Source organism: Gadus morhua, chromosome 2 (genome assembly GCF_902167405.1).
Source record: "Gadus morhua chromosome 2, gadMor3.0, whole genome shotgun sequence".
Taxonomy (NCBI): Eukaryota; Metazoa; Chordata; class Actinopteri; order Gadiformes; family Gadidae; genus Gadus; species Gadus morhua.
In genome coordinates, this window is record NC_044049.1 from 16,143,421 (window position 1) to 16,153,420 (window position 10,000).

The 10,000-nt window shown below is 41.1% G+C and overlaps 2 protein-coding genes across 3 annotated transcripts in view; both read left to right on the forward strand.

The window, feature by feature from the left end:
- The window catches only part of prkcab (protein kinase C, alpha, b), a 100,792-nt gene extending 100,309 nt beyond the window's left edge, over nt 1–483 (forward strand). For both annotated transcript variants that reach the window (XM_030339381.1, XM_030339389.1), the window contains one exon: nt 1–483. This exon is cut by the window's left edge and continues 1,953 nt beyond it. The gene's annotated coding sequence lies outside the window, so the exon portion shown is untranslated.
- A 402-nt stretch (nt 484–885) lies between these two features.
- cacng5b (calcium channel, voltage-dependent, gamma subunit 5b) overlaps nt 886–10,000 on the forward strand; it is a 17,144-nt gene continuing 8,029 nt past the window's right edge. Inside the window, exons 1-2 of the mRNA XM_030375136.1 lie at nt 886–1,207; nt 9,688–9,948. Of these exons, the coding sequence (XP_030230996.1) occupies nt 9,753–9,948 (196 nt within the window). The 5' untranslated portion in view covers nt 886–1,207; nt 9,688–9,752. The remainder of the gene's footprint in view (nt 1,208–9,687; nt 9,949–10,000) is intronic.

A 10,000-nucleotide genomic window follows, 5' to 3' on the forward strand; every position in this document is an offset into this window, starting at 1 on the left:
GTTGCCAAACTAACCAGCTGAAACTCGTGTTGTGGTAGCAAGGGGGCTCTGGCCAGCAGCTTGCTTAGTTTTGAGGCTGAAACCTACTTCATCCCTAAATTTGTTTGTTTTTGTCGTTCAGAAGCTGCCAATGTCAGTGACTCTGCACACTTTAGGGTCTTCATCCTGTAGTTACGTAATACTTACTATTATCGTACCTGATGTTTTAACTGTCACATTTGGACCAAAATTACATTTTTTTTTTAAGATGAGAAGATAAATGAATGTTTACAATGTCTCACATTGAGAACCAGTATCAGAGGAGACCAACCTGTGGGGCCCATGTTGATGTGCACAACATGCTTTTCAGGATACCACAGTAGGCTTGAGTTATTCGTTTTGTTCTCCCTTTCAGTGTCCCCTGCTTTTGGTAACCAGATTACTCTTGTTCCTCTGTTTATTGTGGTATAAAGGATACTGTATGAATAAAGGTATAAAATCCAATTGTCAAGTTTATTATTCCAAACGCATAGATAAAATAGTACTGACAAACACACTCTTTCTTCTTTAGGAAGACATTTTCGCTATAACTTTTATGGCCACAACAGTATTCTTAGTGCTTACAAAAGTATTATACCTATCTTAAGAAAATGGCACTAATGGAATGACAATATATATGCTTTTCAACTATCAGTTAGGCTTCCAGGTTGCTATGATAACACTCGGTGGTCCAATATAGAATAACAGAACGCCCTGTCAATCTTTTCACCCGTAGCGATGCGGAGGAGCTGTCCTTCGTGCTGACAGCATATCAATCACTCGCTAATCACCGCCCCTTCTCTCTCCCGCGCTTTCTCTGCATCGCTCTCCCTCGGCGCCTCTCTCTCCCTCCCGCGCTTTCTCTACACCAGTCACAGTTCGCAATTCTGTACCAGTTGAAAACTGTTTTGGACACGGTGACGACAAGAAGGCTTACAAGTAGGCAAGTCGATAACAATTGCGATTGCCGCTGTGCACAACTCCAGGCGTTTAATTGGTTCTCCCAGTTCCCATAATCATTCGTTTTAAATTTTTTATTACGTGTTTACATTTTGATCCATCGACCTCACTGTCTGTTGCGCAGCCGTTTTCTCCTTATATTTGGCCTACTTACCTGACAGCTGATAAACATCTATTTGGAAGCAAGAGGCAAGCAGACCGCTGGCATCTTGAACGTAGGACTATTCAGGTAAGAATACACATTTTAAAGTACTATTAAATGATGAGGTAAAACTGACTTCGACTCTCATGCAGTCAATATTACCTGTTCATCGGACATATTTTGGTTTTTGTTTTCAAACTGGGCATCATAAGATGCAGAAAATGTGTTGTCCCTGATGTAAGATAGCCTACGTTTAATAATAAGCAGTTGCTAGTTCGACGAGAACGCTTAATACGTTCGGCATTGTTTACGTAGGCTATTAGTTAGGTAGCCTAATGGTTTCGATATAATTTACACCAGATTATTTAATTATCGGTAGTAAATACATGAGCAGGTGTCAATATGCTCACGAGTAGATGTGTCGATTATTGAACCAAACAAATCAGATTATGTATTAAAAGGGACAAGTAGCATACTTTGTTTATTCCCAGTCTATTAAGAAATATATGACTATATCACTCCATCTCTCCCTGATCTCGTTCTACATATGCATAATGCATGGATGAAGCATTCTGAAATAATGCATGCATCTCTTGCTCCTTCAGGGCAGGTGTAGGTAGTGCGTGTGACTATGCTTTAAAATCAAACCGTGTCATTATTTATCAATTTGAAGAATAAAAGCATGAGGGATCGATTCCGGCCCTAAAAAATATCATAGATCCAGTAGTAGACATACACACATCTAACACATCTAACACACAAAAAACGGTTTGCTGCTTAGAGTACACTTTTATTAAAAGCTTCTTGCAATAATGAGATTTCATACATTTCTTAGAATGGGTAACTTAATCAAACACCTACAATGGCAGCGTTAATGCCAAGTATAGTGAAAGTGTAGTGTGGCTCCCAGCTGCACGGTTCATGTCAGTTCACATCCTACCGGTAGGGTATCCTTGAGCAAGATGCCTAACCTCCTAAATGCTCATTAATGGCATGTATCTGAATAAGTAAGTCGCATTAGAGAAGCATTTGCTAAATCAATAATGGTTTATAAGACACAAAAATTCCAAAGCTTAAAGTTATTCATTCAAGGGTTCTTGTTAACATTATGTACTCTTAGAGAGTAACATAGAATTCTTCATCATTTTTCTTGAGAACTTGGCCATTTTATCATGTCCAGTCAGACCAACATGATATTTACGTTAATTATCACCAAATAAATGTTATATTCCTATCAAACCCTTATTATTTTCAGGAATATGTCTCACCTGTTTGCATAACGTATATATCTTCTATTTTATTTTTTCAACACAACGTTAACGAAACGTTTGTTAACATTTTTATGACTTGTGTCACACAACTTGTTTTGTCTATAAATAATGTACTGTTACTTTAAAGGGTAATTCCGGTGTAAAATGGATTTGGGAAATGTTTTGCAGGACTATGATAACGAGTTGAAACGTTCGTTTTGGAGTACAAAAACCGCATAGGCCTATAGACGCTTTCTTCAGTTGGCGGTTTTTAGCCGATTCTATCAAAACACTATAAACTTGGAACGATGGGGGCACTGGTAATGGTAAAAACTAAATCGCTATTTTAAACCACTTAAAAGGCTAAAAGTAGCCCGACACTTCTATGGTAATATAATAAGGGTCTTAACATATAAAACGAGGCATTGAGAACTTTGTAAGTGTACAGATTGTTTGTTAAAAAGGACATTTTATACACACAATACCATCAGTGGATCACCTGTCGACGCCATTTTGTTTTTAAGACTCGATAAGTAGATTGGCGAACACAGAGCTTGCGTGTTGCTGACTAGTGTTGACTCGTTCGCGAACAAACCGGTTCGAATGAACGAGTCTTTAGGACAAACGAACCGAACCGGTTCGTTTCTCTGGTTCGTCTCGTTCACCATTCGATTCACCGGAAGCTCAACTGAACGAACTAACGAGTTTCCGGTAGCACTGACTCCACTGAGTCTGACTGACTCAGCTGAGAACCATGCAATGGCTTGCATTCCATGATGCGATTTACCGCTACCGAAAACCAGGCTGAACGAACGAACGACTCCTCCCAGTTCAGTCGAGTTTCTGGTGAATCGATTCACCGGAAACTCGACTGAACTGGGAGGAGTCGTTTGCGAATCATTTGTTCTCTCAGCCTGGTTTCCGGTAGCGGTAAATCGCATCATGGAATGCACGCCATTGCACGGTTCTCAGCTGAGTCAGTCAGACTCAGTGCTACCGGAAACTCGACTGAATGAACGAACAAACGATTTACGAACGACTCCTCTTGGCGAACTGACTCACGCAAACTGGGTTACACATATTGACTGCAACAAATCATTAATTCCACCACTATTGCTGGATATCACAATCTCTGTGTTCGTCAATCTACCTATCGAGTCTTAAAAACAAAATGGTGTAGACAGGTGATCTACTGATGGTATTGTGCATACAAAATGTCCTTTTTAATAAACAATCTGTACACTTGCAAAGTTCTCAATGCCTCGTTTTATATGTTAAGACCCTTATTATACTACAAAAGAAGTGTCAGGCTACTTTTAGATTTTTAATTGGTTTAAAATAGCGATTTAGTTTTTATCATAACCATCGTTCCAAGTTTATAGCGTTTTGATGGAATCGGCTAAAAACAGCCAACTGAAGAAAGCGTCTATATGCGTTTTTTGTGCTCCAAAACAAATGTTTCAACTCGTTATCATTCAAAACATATCCCAAATCCATTTTGGGATTTGCGAAACGCCAGCAGATTTTGAAAATGCACAACTCAAATGGTCCTACCCCCTCTCCTTCAACGCTGACCCTGACTCCACCCATTCCAAGTACATGGACGCGCAAACTTGCACGAGCGCGAACACAGATGCGCGAGAGCGAGCCATTAGCTAGTTAGGTAGCTCCAGTAGCTACCGCAGGATAACAACAAACAGAAGCTTGCTCTGGGTCACGAGCTTTGAGTACGAGCACGAAGGGGTCACACGCGGGGAGCGGGGGAGGGGGAGTGCAGTACGACCATTTGAGTGACGTATGTCCAGAGGCGGATTGGCCGTCGAGACGATCAGGAGATTTCCCGGACGGCCGGCCGGCCAGCGAGGTCAGGTGGACCGGCCCACAATTGTGTAGCAGCCTGCGAAGTCAGTTGGACCGGCCCACGGTTTTGAGCGCCCGCGAGGCGTCAGCAAGCCGGCCCTGAGCATAATTTGTTCCAGTCAAGACGCCTTGAAAATCACAGAAATAAACAATATATGTCTCGGGAACATCCAACCAATATTTATACCACGTGCTTACTCTCTATGTCTCATTCATGGGTTTTTTTATATTATATTTTTTTACTTCATTTAATTCTTCATTATTCATGTGTTACAGAACTTTCATGGCCATAAATATGGAGTTAGAATCATGCCAAAACCCCGCACACACGCAAAACGTGTTTTGCTCACGCACAACGATTCACACGTGTAAAACACGTTTTGTGTGTGTGTGAATCGTTGTGTGTGAGCAAAACACGTTTTGCGTGTGTGCGGGGTTTTGGCATGATTCTAACTCCATACATAAATAAATAATACAAACTACATTTTACTTTAATTTGTTTGTTCTTGAATTGACGTAGAATGGAGCAAAGACTCCTGGGATTGGGAAATGCGTTTATCCAATAAACAGCTTGCAGGTCAAGTCCATTTTCAGAAATGTAGGGGGATGTATGAGCGGCCCCACGTCTAATGGCATGAACCTAAAGACGCGTCAGACAGAGAAGGCGAGCAAGTTCGTGGTTTCTTGCTTTTGCTTGTTGTGGCACTCATGGAAGGCAAGAAGAGAAAAGAGAAAGGAGGGGCTGAAAAGGCCAGAATAAAGAAGAAGCGGATGCTGGAGGGGGATGCATCTAAGTGCTCAAAAATAACGGATTTATTCCGAAGTCAGGCATTAACGAGTTGTGCAGGTGAATTGACCGAAAAACAGTTAGCCAGAGCTCCACCATTGACGTTATTGCTAGACGGGAGCTAGCACAAGCTGCTAGTCAAATGTGTATGTGCTGGCTGGTATATTTCATACGAATTAATGACTTAACTGATCTTTCTCTTTTAATGGATGGAGAATATGTTAACAGATTTGGAACATGTAATAGTAGTCGTGTAGTCGTGTCAACACGTTACACCGGTATTACAGAGTAGAAACGGTATAAACTTTGAAACTAGGTCAACCGCCATCTTCTCTGTCAACTCTCCTCTCACACTCGGTGATAGCGTCTTATAACGTTCTATATATAATAGTATAATATAATTTTATAGATAATATCACGGCCACAGCTCTGTGCGCCTCCGGATGGCTGTAGTGCGGGGAGCACTGCGGCCATCCGAAGTGCTTTTGTTTACCGGCGTTGCTATGGTTACCGGTCTTGTAAGGAAGTGCGCCAATTCTCGGAGTGCCAATTCTCTTCCGCACAGAGCAGAACTGTGGCCTATTTTACATGTTTTTGCGGTGTTGCGGGGGGGGAGGGCCGGACCGGGGAGGATTCTCCCGATGGCTATTAGTGCCCCACTCCGCCCCTGCGTATGTCCAATGCCAATCGGTGGTTCTGGAAATCATTGGCTGGAGTTTTTCGAGCCCTGCCCGTGCCACAGATGATTGACTTGTTTAATTTTCATGTCAGTACTTCTAACTCAGTGGCTGTAAGTGGGTTATGATAAGGATTTTAAGTAATTTTGCAAAAATGGCCAAAAAAGAGAATTCCATACCCAACCTTTAAGTGACATCACAAAGAGAATGAGACATCCTTTAAAATAAACCTTTGGAACAGCCAGGAACACAAGCAGGCAATTTCTGAAATTCTTTTTCATTCTTTATTTGTTGATTTTTAATCTTAGATGCAGTCGGTTAAACTCTATCCAGCCACCCCGTCACACAAAATAGATAGTGTTTATAATCTTTATTAAAATATTTAAACAAATAATTGCAAAGAAAATGATATTTCAAATTGAAGGCATACAATGTTAGCTCAGGAACTTCTAGAGATCTGCAGCTAGGTTAATAGAAAATGAATCACCCCGTCACATACCAACCGTCACACATGACAGGGTCGTAACGGTGGGGGGGGGTTCTGCTTACCATTTGAATATGAACATATTATTTAATTGGAGCCTTTACCAAAATACCTCAGTAAAAATGCCTGATTAAGTAGTACTATTTAAGATTAATTTATCCCTCACTTTCTCTTTCACTCACTACCTGATGCTGATACTGGGAGGAGGCAACAATGCGTAGAGAGTGAGAAGGGTTGTAGAGCAAGAGAAGAATAAGAACATCAGTGATCTAAGTGTGAAAGGGAAAGGTCAGATGCGTAGAAGGTGGAGGAGGCAAACAAAAGAAGAGGAAAGAGAAGGCAGAGGCTAGGAAGCAGTACACCCCTCCTCAGAGTCCAGATCCTGACCAACAGCCGACGCAGCAGCCAGGCTCTCCATGGTCAGGATAGCATGCAGTTAGGATTGATAATAAATGGACACATGCAGCGAATAAGAAGCAGGCCTATCATTGATGGGTAATTAAGTATACATGACTGACCCATTAAGTTACTGTGAGAGTGTGTGTACATGATGGCTGGTTTAAGCACCCTCAGCTGGCCTTAGTCAGATGGATTGGACTCGGTGAGGCTGCACACCTGTTGTGCATTGAGAAATCAATGTGCACAAGTTAAACCAGCCATCACCGCATACAATCTGTGAGTTTTTCATACATGGCAACATTGAGAACCAGGCCGTGTATTATTATCAGCAAATCTTACAATAAACCGGCCTCCACATCACCATCTTGCGTCCTTGTCTGGAGGACACCTAGGTGGAGTTAAAGTGACCTAGGTGGAGTGTGGCAGCTACCTAGGTGGTGTGTAGCACTGACTTTGTTAGTTACCAATTAAATTGTGTTATGTTTCAGGAGACAGGCGATTTTGGGGAAGAACAGAGACAAAAGAAGAACTTCAAAAATCATTAGAAAAAGAAAGAAAATAAGCTGACATATACATACAAAAACATAAGTAATAAGTAAGTAAGTGAGTTTAACTCACATACTTTTGAACAAGCAGATTCAAGACAGACAGAATAAGCGCCAAAGTCTGAAAAAGTACTCTGCCATGAAGCCTTGAAGTACTTTAAAGCAAGAAAAGACAACTAATGTTGAAGGTAACAGGGGAAGGATTGTAAAAAAGTACAGTTTACAAGAATTTTCAGAGTATGCCCTTGGATTCTATCTTGGAAGTATAGACGCAATGTTTTGAATTAAAGCCATTTGTACTACCAAGTAGACATCCCACAGACACCACTGCGTTCAAGTCTAAAGTAAAAAAACTCTTCACCAGAGATGAAGTCTGTCGGATAATAGGACGAAAGCAAACTAATACCACCAACAAGGAAGAAGCAGAAGAGGTTTCTTGTTGACACAATGAACAATCTTAAATGCATTTCTTTCTTATTTCTTGAAATCACAAATAATATATCATACTCTCTTTTCTCTAAGCTTCAACCATTTTGGGTTGTTCATCCCACTCTCTCTGACCACAACACCTGTATGTACAAGATGCATGAAAATCTCATATTGATTTGTTGAGGAGTTACATTATTTGTGGCTCATTGATATCTTAGCTGTCGGGAATTTGACCAAAATGATAATCTGTGACACCTCAAGCAAAATGTGCATGAATGATGAAGAGTGCAATGACAAGACTGTTCAGCGCTCCAGCTTTGATGGCTTGGCAAAGGTTAAAATCACTCAATGGGCCAGAGCAGAGAAAAAAAAGGGAAGATACGATGGGAGGGCCCTACCACTGTCAAGATTACAGTAAACAAAACAATGGAGTTTTTCCACACTCTTCAGCATCAATTCTAAAGGCCTAAGTTCACCATTCATCAGTAGATCTCTTATTGCAGTTTTGGAAAGAAAATTTGTCAAAAGAAGAGGCAGTGATTCACATTGACCTCTGAAAACTACACGTGCAAATACAGATTCAAGCTGTCCACTTTGGCTCCTCCCACCAATAAGGTACTTTGCACACTGTTTATTTGTAAATAGATGGTGAAAAAGATTTGATTTAGCACAGTGTCGTCCTCCAAGCACAAAAGTCCCACAGCTATATGGGAACAACACACAAAACCAATGTTAGGGAAAGGGAATTTCCTCTTTTTCTGCACAGAGCTCGACAGATGAGGACTTAAAGGTGGGTGGCATATTGAAACAAGCAATGATAAGCATGGTGTTATTGGGACTCAGAAAAGAACAACAGACAAGCTTGTGACCAACAGCCGTGACACACCCGATGCCAATGAGCTTCACAGAAACCTCTACAACTGTTAATTGGTTTTCAGTGGAGCAGGCAATGGAAAATGCCATCCACAATGAAAAGAAACCAAGTGCTAACATTCTCTCCAGGGAGGATCCCATAACAGAAAGTCAGTGGTATGTGCCCCACACAAAAGCAGCTGATATTTCAGTGCTTCAACACACAGCACTTCACTGTTGATAGCTTAAATATGACAATGAGTGTTGTGTGCTTAAATATGATACTGATCTTTATCCAGGGATCATCTATGAAACAGATGAATCACCTGGCCTTGTAGTACCTCTTTGATGAGGTACTCAAAACTGTTCAAACACTGCAGCCTGTGACATCCCGTTGCGTGGGAATCCAGAGAGATGTATGGAAACGACTCTCCCAGTCGGTATCACCACTCTCTTGAAGCCCTTGAGATCTGGAGGAATTTTTTTTTGGAAGTTATTTTTTATATTCATACTTCTAGTGACAAATACCTATAACTTTTCAGTTTTTTAGAGCCATCACCAAATGTTTCCATTACCTTCTGCTCCTGTGGATTAAACTTTAAAGTGGATTATTATTATTTTTACAATTTGAACCGTTCATGTTTATTGAACGTTGAGATTTCCATAATTACTGACCAACTACTGATGCACTGACAATTACTTTTTTTTTATCACTTATTTACTGGTCAGTATTTGTTAAGTATATTACAATCGTATATACTTTTCAATATGCAGCTTTTTTTCAAGGATGCTGTTGTATTGAAAGCCGTCACATCAGTTATTACCTCATCTAAGGGTAATTTTGTTAAATGTGTTAGGTAAGTGACATTCTTCATAAATGTATGTTTAATAATGCTCTTTCTTTGTGGACAATTAAACAATTATAATTGTGTTAGCAAATTCGAGCTGAATTAGTTATTTTTTTTAAATTGATTAAATTGCATACTTCCTAATGATGGTTTCCGGAAAAAAAAAAACAGTATTAGTCTACCCAAATGGTGTAGCCTACAAATTATTTTTGGAAGATTAACATATCTTTTATGTTGTGGATTTAAAAAAAGGTTTTGCTGTTGAGGAAAATGTAAAGTTTAAATAGCACCCATTTCGTAGAATGATCAAATGACTTAATAACCACATGTTATTAGCATAGAGCCATCCAATCAGAACACATTAACAAAATACAAACGAGAACATTTACAACCATCTCCCATAATCCATCTTCTCCCTTTCTATCTCCCCAAACAGAGTTCCCAGCGGAGTGTTTGCCCCGTCCATCCTCTGACTGCTGCCCCTCCCCGGTGGTTGGGACGATGAGCTCTTGTAGCAGGAAGGCCCTGACGTTGCTCAGCAGCGTGTTTGCCGTCAGCGGGCTGGCCCTGCTGGGCGTGGCCGTCAGCACCGATTACTGGCTCTACCTGGAGGAGGGCGTGGTCCTGCCCCTGAACCAGAGCGCGGAGGTCCGGAGCTCCCTGCACTCGGGCCTCTGGCGCGTCTGCTTCCTGGCTGGTGAGCCGTGGAGAATGCTAGAGGTGGATGGATGGATGAGGGGGTGGACGGA